The sequence below is a fragment of the Biomphalaria glabrata genome, chromosome 12, assembly GCF_947242115.1.
Source record: "Biomphalaria glabrata chromosome 12, xgBioGlab47.1, whole genome shotgun sequence".
Lineage (NCBI taxonomy): Eukaryota > Metazoa > Mollusca > Gastropoda > Planorbidae > Biomphalaria > Biomphalaria glabrata.
Genome location: NC_074722.1, coordinates 15,424,359 through 15,447,998, shown reverse-complemented (window position 1 = coordinate 15,447,998; position 23,640 = coordinate 15,424,359). Strand labels below are relative to the sequence as shown.

The 23,640-nt window shown below is 37.6% G+C and overlaps 1 protein-coding gene across 1 annotated transcript; it reads right to left on the bottom strand.

Annotated features, from left to right (window-relative positions):
* Nucleotides 1-23,045, bottom strand: LOC106079106 (cartilage matrix protein-like). Its single transcript, XM_056007276.1, has 11 exons — nucleotides 22,763-23,045; nucleotides 21,482-21,500; nucleotides 16,560-16,625; nucleotides 14,725-14,900; nucleotides 11,873-12,069; nucleotides 9,293-9,486; nucleotides 7,861-8,004; nucleotides 7,389-7,519; nucleotides 3,126-3,251; nucleotides 1,466-1,606; nucleotides 1-929 (listed from the first exon to the last, which is right to left on the bottom strand). Exons 1-11 carry the CDS (start codon nucleotides 22,799-22,801, stop codon nucleotides 795-797), a joined length of 1,368 nt encoding a protein of 455 aa, XP_055863251.1. The 5' UTR covers nucleotides 22,802-23,045; the 3' UTR covers nucleotides 1-794.
* Nucleotides 23,046-23,640: the final 595 nt, after the last annotated feature.

Genomic DNA, 23,640 nt, shown 5'->3' with positions numbered 1-23,640 from the left:
TCACAGTTTTATAAATAATTTAATCTAAATTTAAGAAAAGTAAACAATCAAAACACTATTTTGTTTTTATTCATCCCATAGACTTATATATATACTAGATCTAGACTGGACATGGAGATTTTTTAACGCAACAAAAAATGTGAAAATTTTTTAGAAAGTAGGATCAAGGCGTTGTTTTGTAAAGTAGTTAAAAGAAGTAAAGTTTTTTTTTTCAACCCTAACCTATGTAACATATAATTTAATTTCTAGATCTAGATCTAGTAATTGAACATCAAAAATAAGAGTACTCTCGTTTCATAATTATTATTTTGCAATTTTTAGATACATAATCTAGAAAGATCTAGGTAATCAATCTATTTAAATGTACATAAGATGATTAAAATCAACATGAATTATTTCAATCTAGGATTTTTGAAACATTATCTCAATGGAAACAAACAGGAAATGGCTTTGTTTCATATATTTGCGTGAATATCCGAGAAATGATTTTGCATTATTTCTAAACTTTGAAAACTAAAGATCATTACTTTTCTAAGACAGAAAAGATTGATTGGGGCGACTCCCATTAGACAGGCTCTAATAAAAAGAGTTTACGTACATAAAAATCTATATATGTATAGGGCAGTGAATCGATCAATCGCGGATAAGAATTTATTTCCGGATTCCAGTCTAGATCTAATATATGTCTATGATTCTTCCATTTTCAGCTTCCATTTGTTTCTCTTTCAAAACGCAATCGCACCATTCCAGATTCACACCAAGATGCGCACATGACAAAAAATTTATTTTGATTTCTACTTTGATGTAGTGGGCTGACACGGGTTACACAGATAGTAGATGAGTTCTTCAGCCTGTGCCAATGACTGGCCTTTAAGTGTGGTAGCTCCTTCGATCTTAACGCCATAGTTGGTTGGGTCAGCGATAAACACCTAGTAAAAAAAACTTGTGGCACTTCAGTGTGATCATTGAAACATTCTTAAATAAATCTATTGCCATTAGTGCCGTATCTATCTATCTATCCGTCCGCCTGTCTGACTGTTTTCTATCTATCTATCTATCTATCTATCTATCTATCTATCTATCTATCTATCTATCTATCTATCTATCTATCTATCTATCTATCTATCTATCTATCTATCTATAAAATTAAGAGCACCTATTGTCTACCTAACTCTAATGAATACTTTGATATTAGTTGAGGCACGAAGAATAAGAAGAAGTTGAGGAACAAAGGAAACCGGGCCCAATCTGAAGCCTAAATGATCTACTCAATGAATTGAAAGGGGAAAGTTTAGATTCACAGTCAAGAAGCAAGAAAATATAATTAAAAGGACAATTGATGGTCAAATCATCGGCTAAACTGTATCATAAGTTTCATTTAATAGTCCAGCTAATTTGCTAAATATAGTGTGTGTGTCAAAGTCTAAAAACTTTTAGATCTAAATATACTTATTGCGCTACTGACCTCAATGCCCTGATCCAGCAAAGTTTTCACTTGTTTTGACACTAACTCTGCAGACTTCTTCCCTCCTACTACCAAGACGGCAACTTTCCTGGCGTGAGATCTGGCTCCTCGCTCAGTGGTGTAACCAGAAGTAGCTAGTTGCTAGAGAAATGGGGATATGAAAACATTACAATAAAATTTTATAAGGTTATAATTTAAACTCACCACCTCAAGACATGTTTTGTTTTATTATTTACTTTCAATAAAGCATAAAAAAAAAACAAAGCCCCGTGTGTGTCTAATGATTGGTTGAATATATTGGTCAATAGACGTCGTACGCGTTTATGTCTTCAAGATGAAATAGTAGCTCTCAATATGCCTTTGAAATTGATCTTATATTATCTTATATATTACAGACGTTACTTCATAAAAGAAGATAACTACGTCCTACGCATTTCATTTGACTATCTAGTTATGCCTGTTATTCAATGACTTAAACTCTGCTAAGTGATTGGTTTTCCTGGCTGATTCAGGTAACCCATTCCATTCTCTAATGGCACTATGGAAGAAGGAGCATTTCTATCCACAATGTGTCGTTTCATTGCTAGTGTGATGAACAGTTAACAACCTGCGTTAACGACCTTGCGGGACCCTGTACATTGCGTTCATTGACTTGACTAAGGTCTTCGAACTAATCATCATAGATGGCCTGTTTAAAATTTTACAGATAATAGGCTGTCAACCAAAGCTGCTAAATGTAATTGTCTCTTTTCACCAAAATATGATGGGTACTGTGCAGTTCAACGGTGCCTGCTCCGAAAGTTTCAGTGTAAAAGCGGATTTAAAAAAGAATGTGTCCTGGACCCAAGCCTCTTTGAAATACTCTTTTCACTGCTAATCCTTCACGCGTTTGACAAATCCATCGAAAGCATCAAACTCCATACCAAATTTGATGTGTTTTTTTTTTTAATAAAATTGCCAGACTGAGGGCCAAAACTAAAATCAAAACCACCCGAGTAAGAGATATGTTATTCGCGGGCGATGCAGCGGTAGTGGCACACTCACAAGAGGAGATTTAGTTACTAATGTTTTAGGCCTGTAAATAGTATAGCTTAAACAATCAGCACGAAGAAAACAAACGTTATGGGACCACCTGCTACAGCACCACCCTTCATCCTCATAGACGATAACAAGCTGGATGCCGTAAATGAAATCTTCTCCCATGGATTCACAATTTAAGATGACCTGCCTCTAGAAGAGGAGATAAAAAACCCATGTCCTTCTCTAGACTCAGAATAAGAGCTTGGGAAACCAGAAACTTACTACATCGACTAAGAATGGTTTTCCTGGCTGGCTCAGGCAACCCATGCTCTAATAGCACTAGCGAAAAAAGAGCATTTCTACAAATTTGTCCTAGCATATCGAACGAGGAATTAGCCATAATCTTTGTGTCTTCCTGAGTATTTTATTAGGGTTTGTTTTTGTATTTGAAGATAATGGATCAGTGTTTTATGTATAATTGCTACTTTACTTTTGAGTCTTCTATCCTTAAGGCTTTCTAAATTTAGGGATTTTACTAAAGGTAGTATAATGTTTCTACTATTGAGACAATCAAGACCTTGACATTTGATACGTGACAATTGGTTAATAAAAAAGTCACAAATACAATTGAACTTCTAACCTTTGTGAGAGCGGGTAATTTGCTGATACCGTAAGATTTCAATCGATTTCTAATCTCTACTTCTGTAGTGTAGCTGCCTAGATTAAAACCTTCATCGTCTGGGCAGGAACCGGATATGACGCCATACTGAGGAGAAAGTTATCAATATATATAAATTTATATATATAATAAGGCTTGTCTTGGAATTCGAAGATGAGGAATACAGTATGTTCCCTTGGCTACGCAGCATATTTTGCCACACCTAGCACAGCATGCATAACCATTGTTATTGGTCAATTTAGATTTGTGTTTTCGCCGTCTGCCGCTTAATTCATAAACAGAAAGATTGATTTTTTTCGTATATCCGATGTAAAAACTACGAAATTATTGGTACACGAATTATTTAATAAACTACATTATCTTTGTATGCCGTGTCCCTGACATTGGATTTTCTTCTCTTTTTTTAAAATCTTCGTCTTTTAATTTTCTTCCATTTTTCTTTCGGTTCCAACGTATCGCCTCCACATTTCTTCTTACCGCTTTCTTCTCTCTGTTACTGGATTTCATGGCTTAAATTATGTAAACAGGATCTTAAAACTCAAGCTCTAAACAAGAATTAGATTACTTTCACTAACTTTAAACGTGAACAAACTAAGAAACAAACATCTCTTCATTAAATATGTGAAATAAATGGCACTTTATTCTTGTAGTTATTAACCCTTAAGATGCGTGTGGTAGTTTAATCCTCTAAACATCAAAATTGTAATTTCATTGTGCATGCACTCCTTGTAAAACAGCTCAGCAATTTAAGGGTTAAAAATATTTACGAAATTTAAAACAAGCTAGAGATAAATGGCAAATAATGGGGACATTGACAAAAATACAGTATCTCTAGCTTATGACATAGATTTGTTACATACTATTATTACATCCTCTAAACTCTATATGGGGATAACGCTTACACTGTGGACCAATTCTAAATAAAAGCCAACTTGATGAAAGGGAAACTACTACTAATACGTTTGCTACAAAGTAGTGATTCTCCATTTGATAATAAAAAAAGATGATGATAGTGGTAAAACAAATAGTAAAGCACTAACTCACAATAATAGACTGTTTGATTTGCGCTTGGTTTCAAACTCCTATTTAAATATTTAGAGAATTGTTGCATAGTGAATTTGACACTTTAATGTCCCAAATGTTATATGAACGTAGTGTAGTAACAAATGCTGATAGTACATGTTCAAGATAACTAACTATAGTAATATATGCAAAATGTAAATACAAGTACCTCTCCCCCGGCGCATTTTTTTAAACAGTAAGATCAACCTTTTGGTCATTATTTGTTAGAGATATTCTTCTACTCAAACGGAAATGGAGTAACGCTGTCTGAAAGACTTCACCTGAGATCGACTAAGTCTTTGCTTTAGAAAATTGTAACTCTTACTGAAGCACCAGTACTTTTCCTAAAAAATGTAAACAAATTTTAATTCATCCTTAGCCTAAGTACTTTTCATGAGGGATTTTAATACGCCTTTAGCCTAAGTACTTTTCCTGAAAAAAATTAATTAATTCTCCCTTAGCCTAAGTACTTTTCCTGAAAAGTTTTTAAATCACCCTAAGCCTAAGTACTTTTCCTGAAAAATGTTTAATTCAGCCTAAGCCTAAGTACTTTTCCAGAGACATTCTAAAGCTTCAGCACTTACTTGTCATTAGACATTATAATTAGAGATGGGAAACGAACTGAACCCTAACGAACCGAACTCGAAACTCACTACGACCGAACCGAACCGATCCCAAACTTATAGACTGATCTGTACGAACCGAACAGATAGAACTGTCTTTACCTGAACCAAACTGAATCAAGAAACTATATATATAATACTCTTCATGGCTGAACAGTTTGGATAAGAAGTAAAGGAAAGATCACTCTTTTTTTTAGATGGACTAAAGCTACCCCACGAAAAAAAGAAGAGGGGGGGGGGGGAGAACAAGTAGTATTCACCCGTCACGTGTATTGCATAATGCCGTTTTTTTTTTATCGCGCCTAGGATTGGCGTTTTCAGTATTGAATGACACCTTCAAAATAACACATTTTTGTCTATATATTTCAGGAGATTTGAATGAGTTTTCAAAAGATTGTAATAATTTCCGGATATTTCCAGGACTTTTTCCTATATTTTGCAATTTCGGGAGATTTCCAGGAGCTCCTTGTAAATCGACAGGAGGCCGCAGAAAATCTGTTATAAGTTATAAAATGGTTAATTAAAAAATTTATACACGTAGAATTAGCGCGGGTCCTATGAAAATGCGGATCCTATGAAAGTGCTGGGATCACTGCGGACGCATAGGTTTGCAAAGGCTTAGGGCCGACCCTGCAAAATAGCGGCGTATGCTACGCCGCCGATCGACTACTTTGTTAAATTCTTGTAACAATAAAAACACAACAAGCTTAGTTTTCAGCGAGATAACTAGACAGGAATATAATCCATATATGAAGTCGTTTTTTTCCTTTGAAGTGCGATGGTTAAGCAGAGGAAAAATTCTTAAACACTCTGTCTGTCTGTCTCTGTATATATATATATATATATATATATATATATATATATATATATATATATATATATATATATATATATAGCCCGACGCATGGGCTAGACACGGCCGAAGGCCGAGTGCACCGGGAATCTCCGCCATTTTCCTATGTTGTACCAAGCTGACCGTGGAGGGCTCGCCATTAGTGTAACGGCCCCTTGAGGAACTGCGCATGGATTATTGACAGGGTCGTGAGAGCTCTCTTTCAACTCCGTCCGTGCAATGGGTCAACTCTCGCGTACCCTTGGACACTCCCACGGGAGTTTTGTTTCGACATTCATTTAGCAAAGTTACCCCCTCAAGTAACCGTTTCCACCCTGGTGCCACGATGAGGCAGAACAGCGTACCCGTACCCGGGTCCTCTTCTACCTAGATTTGCACTCGATTTTCTGTTCCGGACCGACTTCACCTAGACTGGTTTTTGACTCCGACTTCGACTCATACTTGTGAAGTGACTTGACTTTGACACCATCGCTCTTATACATATGACTGCTGGCCTTTTAGAACTGGACGGTACATCGCTCGATCCTTCTGGTTGATTACATGACTACTTCTCTCGTGACGCTATTGAGCTCTATTCACAGCACAGATCCTTCCCGAACTGTCTTGGCTGACCGTCACAACTCGTCACGATTGACCGCTCGTCTAGCTCTGGCCTGGGGCGATTTGCGTCGGCTGCTACACACACCACTACCCCCTTCTGAGTCACCACCAGGTTTATTACAATATATATGACATGATACTGACTTTTTGTATGACGGAGAAATGAAAGTAAGTGCCTCAACTTATGGTTGGGTTTAACTCATATCTCTAATTCTAATTTACACTCAATCACAGTATGCTTACTTGTCCGGAGACATTCGAACTCACAATGAACCACAGTACTTGTCCGGAGACATTCTAAATCACAATGAACCACAGTACTTGTCCGGAGACATTCTAACTCACAATGAACCCCAGTACTTATCCTGAGACATTCTATTTCACAATGAACCACAGTACTTGGCCTGAGACATTCTAACTCACAATGAACCACAGTACTTGTCCGGAGACATTCTAACTCACAATGAACCACAGTACTTGTCCGGAGACATTCTAACTCACAATGAACCACAGTACTTATCCTGAGACATTCTAACTCACAGTGAATCACAGTACTTATCCTGAGACATTCTTACTCACAGTGAACCACAGTACTTATCCTGAGACATTCTAACTCACAGTGAATCACAGTACTTATCCTGAGACATTCTTACTCACAGTGAACCACAGTACTTATCCTGAGACATTCTAACTCACAGTGAACCACAGTACTTATCCTGAGACATTCTTACTCACAGTGAACCACAGTACTTATCCTGAGACATTCTAACTCACAGTGAATCACAGTACTTATCCTGAGACATTCTAACTCACAGTGAACCACAGTACTTATCCTGAGACATTTTAACTCACAAAGAACCACAGTACTTATCCTGAGACATTCTAACTCACAATGAACCACAGTACTTGTCCTGAGACATTCTAACTCACAATGAACCACAGTACTTATCCTGAGACATTTTAACTCACAATGAACCACAGTACTTATCCTGAGACATTCTAACTCACAATGAACCACAGTACTTGTCCTGAGACATTCTAACTCACAGTGAACCACAGTACTTATCCTGAGACTTTCTAACGTACCTTAAAAAGTGTTCTCACGTACTCTGTAGAGACTGTGGAAGAAATGAAGTCTGTGGTCCAAATGGTGTTATCAATGCCTAAGTCAGCAGGACTGAAGACAAAGTAAATATCTGTTGGATTCTGTTGACAGTCTGCCAGACATATAACATGTTACTTTTAATGAACTAAATGTAGCTTTGGGTATTTCATTTTGTAAAGCCATAAATTCTGCTTTATAAGAAAAATATAATTAAACAAATATTGTCAAAACTAAACGAAAAAGAAGTAGCAAGAGTTCACATATTTTCGAGACAAAAAATGAAAATAAAATGAACATTGTTTTTTTAGAACAAAATAAGTTATTGAACAATAGTTTGTCTTCAATGTTTGATACAAACATTTATATTACAACGACATCTAAGGAAATTCTAAAGAAAAAATTCTATTTTTCAATAATTCAAAGAAAGTTTTAAAGAGTAACGACTTCTCTTACTTGGCTCATCGCCTTGATGGTTGGGAGAAATGGTTGTAGTGGTTGTTCTAGTTGATCTGGTCGTCCTGGTTTGTGGTGTGGTTTTAGAAGTGGTTGGTGAGGTGGCTTTAGAGGTGGGTTGTGGAGTGGTATTTGTATCTATTTCTGAAAAGAAAAATGACACATACACATTAAGAATTGGTGTTAAGAAGAGGAAAGTTTGTAATTGAAAACATTTTCACAGACTTGAACGCCGGCAATCTCTCACTACGTAATGTCTATATTATGTAGTATATGTACATACATGAATATTTCCTCACACCTTTACTTGTGACAAGCACAACAATAAAACAAAGGATATTTCCTGCCTCTCTTTTAGCCAGTTATAAGGTCTACAGTAGTGCTGTAAGCCAATCATTTTTCTGTACTATGAGGTTGAGAAATCAGTTTCCTAAGGTCTACAGTAGTGCTGTAAGCCAATCATTTTTCTGTACTATGAAATTGAGAAATCAGTTTCCTAGGGTCTACAGTAGTGCTGTAAGCCAATCATTTTTCTGTACTATGAGATTGAGAAATCAGTTTCCTAGGGTCTACAGTAGTGCTGTAAGCCAATCATTTTTCTGTACTATGAGGTTGAGAAATCAGTTTCCTAGGGTCTACAGTAGTGCTGTAAGCCAATCATTTTTCTGTACTATGAGGTTGAGAAATCAGTTTCCTAGGGTCTACAGTAGTGCTGTAAGCCAATCATTTTTCTGTACTATGAGGTTAAGAAATCAGTTTCCTAGGGTCTACAGTAGTGCTGTAAGCCAATCATTTTTCTGTACTATGAGGTTGAGAAATCAGTTTCCTAGGGTCTACAGGTCACCATTTCTCTTATTATGAAGACCCAGGTGACATATAGCTAAGAAGGAGGGGAACTGGTTGATGTTGAGGTGCGAAAGGCACTTCGGGACTTAATGTATGTTTAATCGTCATAACATCTCTCTAGCGTTCATCACGAGCTCTTGCAGTGGGCAGGTTTAAAAGAGTATTTTAAATTGATCTTTTTTGTAGATACTTCACGAAAAAAAAGAAAGGCATCATTATAATATGTAACTATGTCACACAATATAAAAATTGTCTTTTTGTCAGCCATTGACCATAATGCTATTTTCAAGAAATTAAAAACAAAACAACAAGTTTGTATCAAGCACTGTGTCACCCCCTTTTGACAACAAGTTGCATTCACCCCTAGAGGGACATGGTATGAGAGACGTTTGACTATATGTATTAAATTGTATTGTATATCCATAGTAATTGGTGCCAAGTCAGTTGTTGAAGGTAATGTCAGATGTTGGGGTCAAGTCAGCTATAAGGATTCAAGTCAGATGTTGAAGTCAAGTCAGAAGTGGGAGTTAAGTCAGATGTTGGAGATCACAGAAAAAGATTTGCAGATGAGTTATAGGCTACTTACTGATACATGTCCTGTTTGCAAGGCTTTTGATAAGGTTTTTCAACTGGCCATAGTTGTCCACTTTGGAGACTCTGGACATGTCACCGGCAATATTGCGTAGCTCCGTTTGGCCAACCTGAGAACCAACTCCAACGGCAAACATTTGGATCCCACTCTTTCTGGCAGCCTTAGCTTCTTCCGCAGTTGCAGTTTTACTATCATTCAGAATTTATATAGAAATACTCGAAAAACAATTTCAAAGATGATTGCATGGTATTAGGAAAGATAAAACTAAGTGAGAGATTCTATATACCAATGAATAGCTAATTAGGTGAGAGATTCTACATACCAATGAATAGCTAATTAGGTGAGAGATTCTATATACCAATGAATAGCTAATTAGGTGAGAGATTCTACATACCAATGAATAGCTAATTAGGTGAGAGATTCTACATACCAATGAATAGCAAACTAAGTGAGAGATTCTATATACCAATGAATAGCAAACTAAGTGAGAGATTCTATATACCAATGAATAGCAAACTAAGTGAGAGATTCTATATACCAATGAATAGCAAACTAAGTGAGAGATTCTATATACCAATGAATAGCTAATTAGGTGAGAGATTCTACATACCAATGAATAGCTAATTAGATGAGAGATTCTACATACCAATGAATAGCAAACTAAGTGAGAGATTCTATCTACCAATGAATAGCAAACTAAGTGAGAGATTCTACATACCAATGAATAGCTAACTAAGTGAGAGATTCTATATACCAATGAATAGCAAACTAAGTGAGAGATTCTACATACCAATTAATAGCAAACTAAGTGAGAGATTCTATATACCAATGAATAGCTAATTAGGTGAGAGATTCTATATACCAATGAAGTTCAACCTAAGTGAGAGACTCTTTATACCTGTAAAGTGCAATCTAGGTCAGAGAATCTATTAACCAATAAAGTGCAACTTCTGTGGAAACTCATTATACCGATGAAGTGCAATGTAGGTCAGAGATTGTATATACCAATGAAGTGCAGCCTAGGTCAGATAATCTATATACCAATAAAGTGCAGCCTAGGTCAGATAATCGATATACCAATGAAGTGTAGCTTAGGTTAGATAATCTATATACCAATGAAGTGCAGCCTAGGTCAGATAATCTATATACCAATGAAGTGCAGCCTAGGTCAGATAATCTATATACCAATGAAATGCAGCCTAGGTCAGATAATCTATATATCAATGAAGTGCAGCCTATGTCAGATAATCTATATACCAATGAAGTGCAGCCTAGGTCAGAGAATCTATATACCAATGAAGTGCAGCCTAGGTCAGATAATCGATATACCAATAAAGTGCAGCCTAGGTCAGATAATCGATATACCAATGAAGTGCAGCTTAGGTTAGATAATCTATATACCAATGAAGTGCAGCCTAGGTCAGATAATCTATATACCAATGAAGTGCAGCCTAGCTTAGATAATCTATATACCAATGAAGTGCAGCCTAGGTCAGAGAATCTATATACCAATGAAGTGCAGCCTAGGTCAGAGAATCTATATACCAATGAAGTGCAGCCTAGGTCAGAGAATCTATATACCAATGAAGTGCAGCCTAGGTCAGATAATCTATATACCAATAAAGTGCAGCCTAGGTCAGATAATCTATATACCAATGAAGTCCAGCTTAGGTCAGAGTATCTATATACCAATGAAGTGCAGCGTAGATCAGATAATCTATATACCAATGAAGTGCAGCCTAGGTCAGAGAATCTATATACCAATGAAGTGCAGCCTAGGTCAGATAATCTATATACCAATGAAGTCCAGCTTAGGTCAGAGTATCTATATACCAATGAAGTGCAGCCTAGGTCAGATTATCTATATACCAATGAAGTGCAGCCTAGGTCAGAGAATCTATATACCAATGAAGTGCAGCCTAGGTCAGATAATCGATATACCAATGAAGTGCAGCCTAGGTCAGAGAATCTATATACCAATGAAGTGCAGCCTAGGTCAGAGAATCTATATACCAATGAAGTGCAGCCTAGGTCAGATAATCGATATACCAATAAAGTGCAGCCTAGGTCAGATAATCGCAGTCTTGGCCATGTTTGCGTTGAGACATTAACAGATTTCACATATGTCTGAATATTTATAAATACATATTTTGCTTGTCCGAAGATTATTTGAATCACGCGGTTACGCAGTCTCATCGATGATCTACATATTTTGCCACATTCAACGCATACAAAATCCTAGCCAGTAAATTTTCAATTTAAGCTTTCTTTTCACTTTCTACGAAAGCTTCGGGGCTCAAAGAACCGATTCTCACGACAATGGATGTGATTAAATGATCATCTACTCGATGTGGGACCTCCTGACAGAGGGGTCGTTGAAGAGGCAATACCTCAATCCTGACATCTGGGTAAAATTCTTCCCTTAGATCAAGAGTACAAAAAAGTGCTAAGTCTAGATCGACACTCTACAGGGTACAGACTAAAGAATGATTACATTAAACATCTATGCAACTAACAACTTTATTTTAATCATCTATCCTATAAAGTCTGAACAAAATCTAGACAAATGCTTACTTAAAAGAATCTCCGTCAGTAATGACCAGGCCTATCCTGGTGACCCCTGGTCTGACCACTGCAGCATTCAACTGGACCTCACGCATGTAATTGATACCCATATCGGTCTTAGTTTGACCGCCTTCTACCTGGTTGATCCTCCCTATAGCGCTGATGACGTCTTCTTTTGTGTTGAATGTAGTCAAGTTGAAAGCATCCTAAAATTTACAAGATGCCTAAGATAAAACTAGATAATTAATAGGGTTTGTGCTTTAAAAAAATATTTGGGTCAGTAGTTCAGTTAATTTGTAATACAGATATAAGCGTATATTTCAAACATTTTTGAATACCAAAGGAAAGCAAAGAAAAAAAAATAGAGGTGAGATAACTCTTGGTCTTATGAACACATTTTCACACTTTATAGATCTAGTTGTAATTGTTAACAAAACTAATTAAAAAAATATCATGAACTTTTTTTTCATATTTAAAATGTATCCCACAAGAGCAAAATTCCTTTTGAAATATACGATCCATGAGAAGGACTGTTAATTGTGCCTGCATTCTGGAGATGACTTAAGATCATGGTTGTTGGGACACCACACAAGAGCTGCCAACCGTCTTTCTCTATTCCTCTGTCCGTTACCTTGGATAGAGTTTCATACGGTGACAGGCCTATATATTCTTTGATGTTGTCTTTCCATTGCTCTCTCTATCTTCCTCTTCATCCTCTTCCTGTTACTGAAAGAATATCTTTTTGAGTCCCGAGCTAGATTACGTCAATTGAATTACCACTTACCTACCCGCACCTAACTCTGACTTAATCAATAGTCTTACACCATGACTTCGGTCTGCTTTCAGAAATATTGGACAGTCTCTAAGATAATTTTTGGCCAGGGCTCTTTTTTTTTTATTTGTCCGGCAAATCGTAATGGTGACACCATACCTTGGCTGGCTTCCTCACTTACTATTATGCACTTACATATTAAAAGTGACTCCATTTCAACAATCCCCATCAGTGCTTTGCAGTAAGTGTTATATAATTCGTCCATCGTGGTTCGATGATGACCACTTTGTCTTTAAGTGGCTCAGAGGTTTGCATTACCGTTTTATGCCTCCTCATGTGGCAGGTGAGACCTATGTGAGCCCTGAATGTTCGCTGCACACTGGTGATGTTATTCCAGCTGGAGCTACTGTCGTTGGCCTTGCTTTTCTTCTCTTTTCCTCAGCAATCTGTGCGTCAGTTTTCACAGCGCAATGCCATGATGCTCTGTCATGAGCATCTGTCTCCCAGGTGGCTGGGTCTTATGATAAACGACTTCAGAGAATCTTTGAGGGTGTCCCTGAAGCGCTTTCTTTGACCACCCTGCGAGCGCTTTACTTCGCTTAGTTGGCCATACAAGAGTCGTTTAGGGATGCCTCGGTATTCCATTGTGCAGACGTAAGCTGCCAATCGCAGCTGGGACTGCATCAGGATTGTTTGGATGCTTGGCAGACCCGCTCTTCGAAGGACTTCAGTATCTAGTATTTTGTCTTGCCATTTGACATTCAGTATTTTTCTTAGACATGTCATGTTGAAGTGGTTCAGTTTCTTTGCATGTTTTCTGTACATTGTCCACGTTTCTGAGGCATAGAGCAATGTAGGGAGGATGATAGCTCGATAGATCCCTAGCTTTGTATTTGTGGTGATACCTCCTCTGTTCCAGACGTTTTTAGACAGTCTGCCATAGGATGCACTGGCCTTGGCGATACGCAGGTCGATTTCATGATCGATCTTTCCGTTTCTGGAGAGTGTGCTGACAAGATATGTGAATCTGTCCACTGCATTTATATCATGTCCATTTATCTTGATGCTTGGATCCTAGTAGGCTTTCCCAGGAGCAGGTAAATTTAAGACTTAAGTCTTTTTTGTGTTAATGGTAAGTCCAAAGTCTGAGCATTCTCTTGAAAAATCACTGACGATGCTTTGCAGATCATTTTCAGAGCAGGCATTTAGGACACAGTCGTTAGCAAATAGCAGCTAGCCCCTGATTACTGCTGCATTTGTTTTTGATTTTGCTTTAAGCCGCCTCGGGTTGAATAGGCCACCATCAAATCTGTATGTTATATTTATCCCGTTGTTTTCTCTATTTGTAAATGCATCTTTCAGCATAGCAGAGAACATGATACTGAACAGTGTAGGTGCTAGGACACAGCCTTGTTTTACCTCGTTTGACACTTCGAAGGGCTCTGATGGTTCTCCACTTTCCTGGACACGAGCCTTCATGCCACCATAGAATAGTCTCACCATGGATATAAATTTTGAGGACAACCATACTTTGACATAATCTTCCATAGTCCTTCTTTGCTAACAGTGTCGAATGCCTTTGTTAGGTCGGCATATATTGAGAAGAGGTCAGCATTTTGTTCTTGGCATTTTTCCTGGAGCTGCCTTGCCGCAAAGATTATGTGAATGGTTCCACGCTTTTTTCTGAAGCCGTACTGGCTTTCTGGTAGTAGACCATGTTCTATGTGTTGCATGAGCCGAGTCAGAAGGATGCGTGCGAGGATTTTCTCATCATTAGAGAGAAGAGAGGGGAGTGTATGGGGTAAGTGTTACATTTACTAGAACGGCCGCTTTAAAACGTCCACCAAAACACACTCACTTCTGGTCTGTGAATTCTATATCACTTCTCCCCCCTTTTTTTTTCTCCCCGATCCCGCACCTTTAAAAAAAATGTTTTTTTAAATTTGTTTCGGTAATTGGGTAAGATGAATCCTAATGATGTCAAATGTGGATTCTTATTTTTCTATATGTTTCCGGAAGTCAAGTTATCGAAACGTTGCTGCTATTATTCTCTTTAGTTTATACAAAACACATAAAACCTCCCTCTTACTTGTGTGTAGAGTCCGTCCCCGTAAAGAATGATGGCGACTCTCACGTTGTCTTTGCTGATGTCGAATTCCTCCAGGTAGTCTTTCAGAAAGTCGATGCATATATTAAAGTCAGTTTTCCTGATGGACCTAGAAGAGTCTAGGACAATGCCGAGCTCAAGAGGTTCTTGTCTGCACACTGGATAGAGAAGTTTTACTTAGAATTAGCCGAAATTACTTGTTAGGTTATTTTTTTTAAAAGAAATAAGCAACATGACAAATTGGATTAAAACAAGGTTACAAAGACAGTTTGTGTCGAAACACAAACTCAAAATTGGCCGACGAAGACGTCCGGTCAGGCAGGTAAAAAGGGGAGGTTACACAATTTTCAGAACGACTTTGATCAGAACCTATGACCTGCTAAGTATTAATAACTACAACCCTATCTCCTTTGATACAAAGAACTACAACCATATCTCCTTTGATACCAAGAACTACAACCCTATCTCCTTTGATACCAAGAACTACAACCCTATCTCCTTTGATACCAAGAACTACAACCCTATCTCCTTTGATACCAAGAACTACAACCCTATCTCCTTTGATACCAAGAACTACAACCCTATCTCCTTTGATACAAAGAACTACAACCCTATCTCCTTTGATACCAAGAACTACAACCCTATCTCTTTTGATACCAAGAACTACAACCCTATCTCCTTTGATACAAAGAACTACAACCCTATCTCCTTTGATACAAAGAGTTACAACCCTATCTCCTTTGATACCAAGACAGCTCGTGTCGCAAATATTGGCCATTCTGTTGTAGTGTTAGTTCGACTAACGCCTTGATACCAGAGGACTAGAGATTTATTTCTTATTATATTTTTATGTTAAAAAAAAACAAAACAATCTTTTCCCTTTAGTTCAATGTTCCATGTTAGTGTTGCCGCACTGCAGGTCACGTGTATAATAGGAAACACTACTTAATTATTGTTGTTTTAAATTATATTCCACTTATATCCATACTAAATAGATTTTTATCATAAAAAAAGAACATTTTGTAAATGTAGGTAATTAGTATGACAAATAATGACTTTATTTAGTAATACAATAAAAAATTATTATTTTTTGAAAAAAAATCTAAAACTGTTTGCATAAATGTGTTCACATATGCATGTTTTTTAAACTATTAATTTTACTTTTAAGAGTGAATAATTGTAAAAATTGTGCATTTTTACAAAAAAAAACAACAATCTGCTAACAGAGTTGATATTATAAATTAATTTTTTCGCTCTCAGAAAAGAAAAAAAGTAGCCGTTGTCTAAAATATCATTATGTCGGAATTTTAATATCTTTTCTAGTTTATGAGATCTAAACAGGACGGACGGACAGATAGACAAAACAAAACTAATAGCGGCTATTTCTCTTTCGGGGGCCACTAATAAAAATGAGAATAAGAGTTACAAATAGGGCCAGAAGGTTTTTATGAGTCCGTGACTTGAATAGTGGTATTGTAAACAAACACAAAAGTTCCCATTGTTTATTTTAAGCACGAGATGATAAAATATCTGATATATTATTGAGACCTCACAGTGACAGACAAAGCAAAAACACACAAGTGTATTTTTTTCTCTACGGGGGCTAATAACTCAAACATATTATTGCCATGTATTTATGATCATCCATGATGAAATTCTCGAACTTGAAAATATGACTTCAATTGTAAACAGACCAATGTTTAGACGCACTCTAAATTGGCTGCCTAGGCAGCGTGAAATCTTCAATGGTTCACTCACCAACGTTCATCGATGCCAGTAACAAAAAGAGTGATAGTTAAAGAGTTACATAGTCTTACCTATTGTATCGTCAGGGCTTTTAGGCAAGTTATCTCTCTTGGAAAGCAAATCGCTTTCATGATGATCTGAAACAAAGCAGAAAGAACATGAGACTGAGGAGAGGTTATAATTGTTTGATGTTTTCCTTCTCTCGCTCTCTCTCTCTCTCTCTGTCTCTCTCTCTCACTCACTCGCTCTCTCTCTCTCTGAAACACACACACACACAACGTTCGAACAAAAAAAAATCGTTGTATCATTTTATAATTATCATTTTTTTTTTGGGTTTTGTATGTTCCTCTTTGGAGTTTGAAAATAATTACACACGAACCAAATCTCAAGAAGCTGAGGGTTAGGGCATGGCTCGAACACTTTATCAAGGCGATGACACTCACAAGAGCATGCTACCCACCCAGTGCGACCTTTTTTTTTAATAACACTAACACTGATAGTTACTCTAACCCTACTATTTGAGCTCATAACCCATGGGCGTAGCCAGGGGGGGGGGGGTTAGGGCTACGACCCCCCCCCCCCGAATTGAAATCCCCCCCCGGGGGGGGGGGGGTGTCGGAGTTTAGTGACTGATCTTTTGCTTTAATTTTTGTTTATTTTAGGTGAAATTTTAATACTAAACCATCACTTGCCAAGGGGATTTTGAGTTTAAAACCCCCTACCAAGGGGGTTTTGAGTTGCAAACCCCCTACCAGGGGGTTTTGAGCTGCAAACCCCCTACCAGGGGGTTTTGCATTTCAATCCCCCTTCTTGTATAAAACAAAAAAAAATGCAAACGACAATCCCAAAATTCCAAGAGCACATTTAAGGAAGATTTTGATTTTAAATCCCTCTCTAAAATTTACGATATAAACCCCTCTTCAATATAAAAAAAGCAAATTACACACTCAAAATTGTATGACTATAGCCAAAGGGATTTTGAGTTTAAACCCCTCTTCAGCTATGTTTGAAGCTAAAAATACCTCTTCAATATAAAAAAAAAAGCAAATTACGCACTAAAAATCTTTGAGCGTAGCCAAGCCAATGGGGAGTTTTGAGTTTTAACCCTTCTCCTACAGATGGCTTTTTTAAAAGTTTAAAACCCCTCAAGATAGTTTTGAGTTTAAAATCCCCATACAGATTACAGAGCGTTTTAAGGTTGAAAGCCTCTCTCTTCAATATTATTTCTAAAGCAAACTACAGTCACCAAATTCTATGACCATAGCTAAATGTGGTTTTGAATTTTAAAACAAAACAACAACTCCAAATGTATTTTAGTTTAAAACCCCCCAACAGATGATTTTGACGGTAAAACTTCCCTTTTCGATATAACATCTAAAGCAAAATAGTCACCTAATTCCAAGATCGTAGTCAACAGAAGTTACACATTTCAACCAGTGGCTGGGCTCCATTAATAAAGTGCAATGAAATTGAAAAGAACTAAGAAGGATTTTAGGAGTCAGTTATAGAGATCGGGTCTAAATCAAGGAAATCCTATGCCGAAGTGGGAGTCGACCCCTTAGTAAGGGTTTGCGCGACATGTTCTCCGACAAAATGAATTACGCATAATGAGAGTTGCGATGACATTCTAGTACAACTTGGCGCTACACTTTCATGGAGGGCCTCAGAGCAGGTTGGAGGAGGCTTCAGACATTACCAGTGACAGATTTTTGTAGAAACAGCTTGCCAGCAAATGCGCCGAACGGCGCGGGAGGGTCTAAGTCAGTAAGAATAGCACATTAGGTTTTTGAAATAAAACTTTTTAATAGCACAATAATGCACTGTAGGTACCTCAGAATATGCATTTAGTTGGCTTTCAATACCAGAAATACTGCTAGGCGGAGAAAAAAATCCCCCCCAACCCCCCCCCCCCCCCCCAGAAAAAAATCCTGGATACGCCCATGTCATAACCGCATGACAAATCGATTCCAACAAGAGGCAATCATTGCCCTTATACTTGACCTCAGCGTTGTAGTTTTTCCCTTAACTTTTACGTGACGTTAAAATTTGCAGAAAAAAAATTAACAGATAAAAACAAACACAGGCACACATACACACAAAAGAAAACAAACAACAACAACAACACATTAATACAAATGTTTCTCAGTCTCAACCAGCCCGCACATCTTAGCGAATAAACGTGCACATAGCGAGGTCTGTGGGGTCTAACGTAAAGTGTTCACCAGAAATGCGTGCTCATGAAGTCTACCACACACTATACATTCTAGTTTTTTTAAAAAAAGAAAACAAATAGCCCAGGTCATTACACAAAGAGAGGGGCGCATGCGCATGGTGAAGTAAAAGAGACAGTCTTTGCTTTGTAAACGTAGGTCAGGGTCGTGATGGTCATTACATTATATCTTATTAGATTATCTTCGTGTTAAACAAGACGTCATGTTTTTGTCAGGTGAAAAACGTCCACACAATTATGCTACGACACGCTTAAGACATTGGACGTTGTTGGCATGAAATACTAGTAGAATCGCGTTGTAGGAGACGTACTTAAATTTCTTTAAGAGAATGTTTTCAGTTCTGTTATGTGATACCTTTTCGTGAAAACGATTTGAGCACTTATTTAGTTGATAAAACTATTTTTTTTTTTTTAATTTAATTATTTGTATAAAAAAAAACATTGGTGAAAATGTAAATTTTACTTGACATTCAAATTATTGATTCATAGCTACAATGCAAATTAATATAAAAAAATAAGCCCACACAACCTCTTTGTCAGCACATCGCGTCCGCTAGCGTAGCTCCGAAGGTTAAGAAACGCTACATTATGGCACTGGCGGATCCGGGGGGGGGGCGGTAAAGGACGAATTTTAGTAAAGAAATCACACAATTTGTATACGAATTTATTAGTTATGTTAATAATATTTACTAATTATTTATATTTCAACATATTTTTAGATTATTTCACCCCACCCTTTAGTATGTTGGCGGATTTGGTGGGATGGGGAGGTGGCGATGGCATCACCCCCCCCCCCCCCAATAAATCTATTTGAACAAATCACAGCTTGTTGCCAGAATCAATAAAATATCTATATAATTAAAACTTGTTATTGATATTTCAACCGATCTTTATATTATGTCGTTTCCCTGTTAGCCGATTGGGGGGGGGGCGAATACATCAACTATCCTTCCCACCTAACCCCTTTGAGTGGGGGGGGGCGGTTCTACTTTTATTTATAAATCATAGTTTGTGAACAAAAATTTGTTGAATATCTATATAATATAAGGTACATATTGATGTTTTAACCCATTTGTATATGATGTCGCAGGCACACTCTGATCTCAAATTTTATCATTAGTAAATATAAAATGAAAAAGGGTTGTACCAGATGGGAGGGGAGATACATGCAATCGCCTTCCGACCATCGGACAAACCAAATCTTTTTCTTTTTTTAGTTAAGAAATTACAAAATTAACAAAATGTCACTAGTATAATTTATATACGCTATAAATTAAATTCTTACATCGAGTCCCCCCACCTTCTATTCTTTGCATTCATTAGCAGAAATTATAAAAAGGAGCGAGGATTAACGTTTTCACTCTACCGCCCTCTCCCCTTTCCAGACGAAAATATGACGTTTTAAAACAGAATATTCAAAGATGGCGACAGAGTTTATGTAATTGCACACGAATTTGTTTTGGAAATTTTAGAATTCATACGAAATTTTACTTGATAAGAGTAACAATTAAGATGAGATCTTAAGTGAAATATTATTTTCCTAGTCACCTTTTTACAACTTTTTGGGACAGTCACAGTGAACGACTTATCTAGTAACCTCGATGGGACAGTCACAGTGAACGACTTATCTAGTAACCTCGATGGGACAGTCACAGTGAACGACTTATCTAGTAACCTCAATGGGACAGTCACAGTGAACGACTTATCTAGTAACCACGATGGGACAGTCACAGTGAACGACTTATCTAGTAACCTCAATGAGACAGTCACAGTGAACGACTTATCTAGTAACCTCAATGGGACAGTCACAGTGAACGACTTATCTAGTAACCTCAATGGGACAGTCACAGTGAACGACTTATCTAGTAACCTCAGTGGGACAGTCACAGTGAACGACTTATCTAGTATCACATAACGGAGGAAATGCTCCCGTCGCCTAAGCGTGGCGCCTCCGTGGAAACGTCCGCCCGGGAAAGTGGATAGGTGAAGTACGGTAGCACACATAGCTCTCAGTGGGCTACCACACGTATCCTCTAGCGAGGGTACATTATATGTGGTAGGGATGGAAAAAAGGTTCGCTAAACCAGTCCGAAACCCCCATCAGCCCGTTTCCCAAAGGGGCCCATACGTGTGGTGATGTTCCCCCGACGGGTACCGTGGGACAGCATAGGCATAAGGATGGCCCCCACGAGGGGCTTGAGCTTTAAGCCACACATGAAAGGAGGAATTCATGCAGGGGTTCGGAAGAACGTGCAACATGCCAAGACGGGTGTGAATATATGAATCACTTAGTCGACGGGGGCCTCCTGACAGAGAGATCGGTGAAGAGCCACAAGACGGGTGTGAAGAAATTAATCACTTAGTCGAAGGGAGCTGTGACATAGCAAATATTAGCAAATATTTTCACTGTCACTTTGGTAGATTGAAGGAAAATGGAGGAGATTCCCAGGTGTGATCGAGCTTCGGCCTCGTTTTTAGTTCCGAGACTCTTAAGACACAAGTCATCAGAAAAAGAGATGCGATTTATTAGCATCTGCTTAGATCTCTCCCAGAAAGAACAAGGTGTTTAACCAGGGAGGAGAACGTTAACATCAACATTTTCCCTTTGGAATCAATTTCAAACCATTTCCAGACAGTTTTATTTGAGTATTCACTCTCTCTCTCTCTCTCTCTATCTCTCTTTCTCTCACTCTCTCATGCTTTGTAAAACATAACATATGATATATGTACACAAAACTATAAAACAGTTACAGAAATACTTACAGTCTGCGGCGACTGTCACCTAGAAAAAAGAAGACAAAATCAAGAATAATTTATTTTTTTTCCCTATAATTATTATATTTGTCGTTTATTGAAAGAGAAACAATACATGTTTGTTTAATGCCATGGAACTGAACATATGAATTTAACAAGGTTACAAAGACAGTTTGTGTAGAAACACAAACTCAAAATCGGCCCCCGAAGTGGTCTACCCAGCAGACTTCAATATTTTCAGAAAGAACATCCAAATGAAATTATATTAAAGACAAATGAGAGATAAGAATGGAGAAAGAAGGTTGACAGATCTTGAGTAGTGCCCCAACGGTCCAGCAGATCAAAGGAGAGGTGAAAGTGAATGCAAAGTTAGATGTGAACCTGGTCTAACTAGTTCCCCTTTCAGACCTTGTGGTCTATAGGGCAGATGATGTAAAGTTCATCTGTGTTTGTGGCCTACGGTTAACGAGGCTGTCATGTAGCCAGCACAACGACCAACCGCATTTACTTTTCCCAACTAATGTCAGGTACCCATTAGAGCTGGTGGACTCAGAGGCGCCCAAAGATTCGAAAGTTAAAAATTCCTGTCTTCACCAGGATTCGAACCCGGGACCCCCCGGTTCGGAAGCCAAGCGCTTTACCGCTCAGCTACCACACCTCCCCTGGCCTAACTGATGTCTTATAATTGATCTAATTGTTTTGTAAAGGCTCAATCTCTTATTTCTTTTTTTTTTTTTTTTTAGGAAACCTCAGAATTTGCGCTATTCAATTTTAGCTTTATCATCATCTTTTCTAGTTTATGATATCTAAAGGGGACGGACGGACAGACGTTTCACACAAAAGTAATAGCGTCTTTTCCCCTTTGGGGGCCGCTAATAAATAATTTGCAACGAAATCTGACTCGAGCATAGATATGGATAGAGTTTATGTACAGACAATTGAACGAGTCGAATTCAATTTGTGGAGACAGAAAATGTCAAAATGATCTTTTAATGTGTTCCTATGAGATCTTTGAATTGAAAACAGTATGAAAAAAGTCTCTATCTATCCATCTATCTATCTATCTGTCTGTTTGTCTATCTATCTATCTATCTATCTATCTATCTATCTATCTATCTATCTATCTGTCTATCTGTCTGTCTGTCTGTCTGTCTGTCTGTCTGACTATCAATCAATCTATCTATCTATCTATCTATCTATCTATCTATCTATCTATCTATCTATCTATCTATCTATCTATCTATCTATCTATCTATCTATCTATATCTTACTAAAATGTATTCACTTTACCTGATTTAACAATAAGGAAATGGCCAGAAAAAACAGCATTTTATTAAAGTGAAATCACTCAATGATTCTTTACTTAAAAGCTTGCAATGTTTGAAGTAATCTTGACGTAGATCTATATTCAACGCCAGATGCTCCTTCACAAACAACCCGCTTTGTAATAGCTGACTGAACTGACCATATATATATAGGTCTGTCTTACAAACTAGAGTTTGTGTGTGGGTCTTTAGGTGAAATCGTATGGGAGGATAGATTATCAGTTATTGCATAATGTGATTTTCTTTGACATTTGGTAGCTTGCTCCTAATAAAGGATCATTACATCTACTGTATTTAGTCTGAGCTTAATTCCCTGGGAATATTATAAAGAAATGTGCATAACCTGCATAATTGCTGCTGACTTTTATGTACTAAATTAAAAGCTGCATATTTTTGCTGCTTTTGTATTCCCCTCGCCCCCGCAATTTCCCCTCCAATAATTAAATAAAAGTGGTAAAGAAGAAACAAAACACACTAGCTCCTGTGGGTGCTTGGCCTCAACCCTTGGGGGTAGAGCGTTTGGTGATTACATACGTCGGGTTAATTCATTTCTGCCTGGCAGACGCGGACAAATAGTGCATTTAGAAAATCAGACATTGTCCTTGAAGTCAGTGTTTGGGTGTGTGTGTTTGAGGGTTGATGGTACTCTTTCATATGTATAGGTCTATAGGACATTTAAAAGAACTCATGGAAAATCTGGACAAAGTGGTGGATAGGACTGGACTGTGGACTGGATTGGCTTCTTGATAGAACTAAAATGATAGAGAAGACAAATATTAATTAATTGTTCCACTCGGTGTAAACTTTTCTATTTTCCCTACAGGCCAAGAAACTTAGCAGAGA

Excerpts from the sequence above, each read along its gene's own strand:
- LOC106079106 (XM_056007276.1), bottom strand. The coding sequence starts at position 22,801 with ATGCTGTTTTTTCTGGCCATTTCCTTATTGTTAAATCAG. Across the intron at positions 14,901-16,559 it reads AAGCCCTGACGATACAATAG|TGTGCAGACAAGAACCTCTT; the intron begins GTAAGACTATGT and ends TTCTCTATCCAG. Across the intron at positions 3,252-7,388 it reads ACGTGAGAACACTTTTTAAG|TATGGCGTCATATCCGGTTC; the intron begins GTACGTTAGAAA and ends CTTTCTCCTCAG.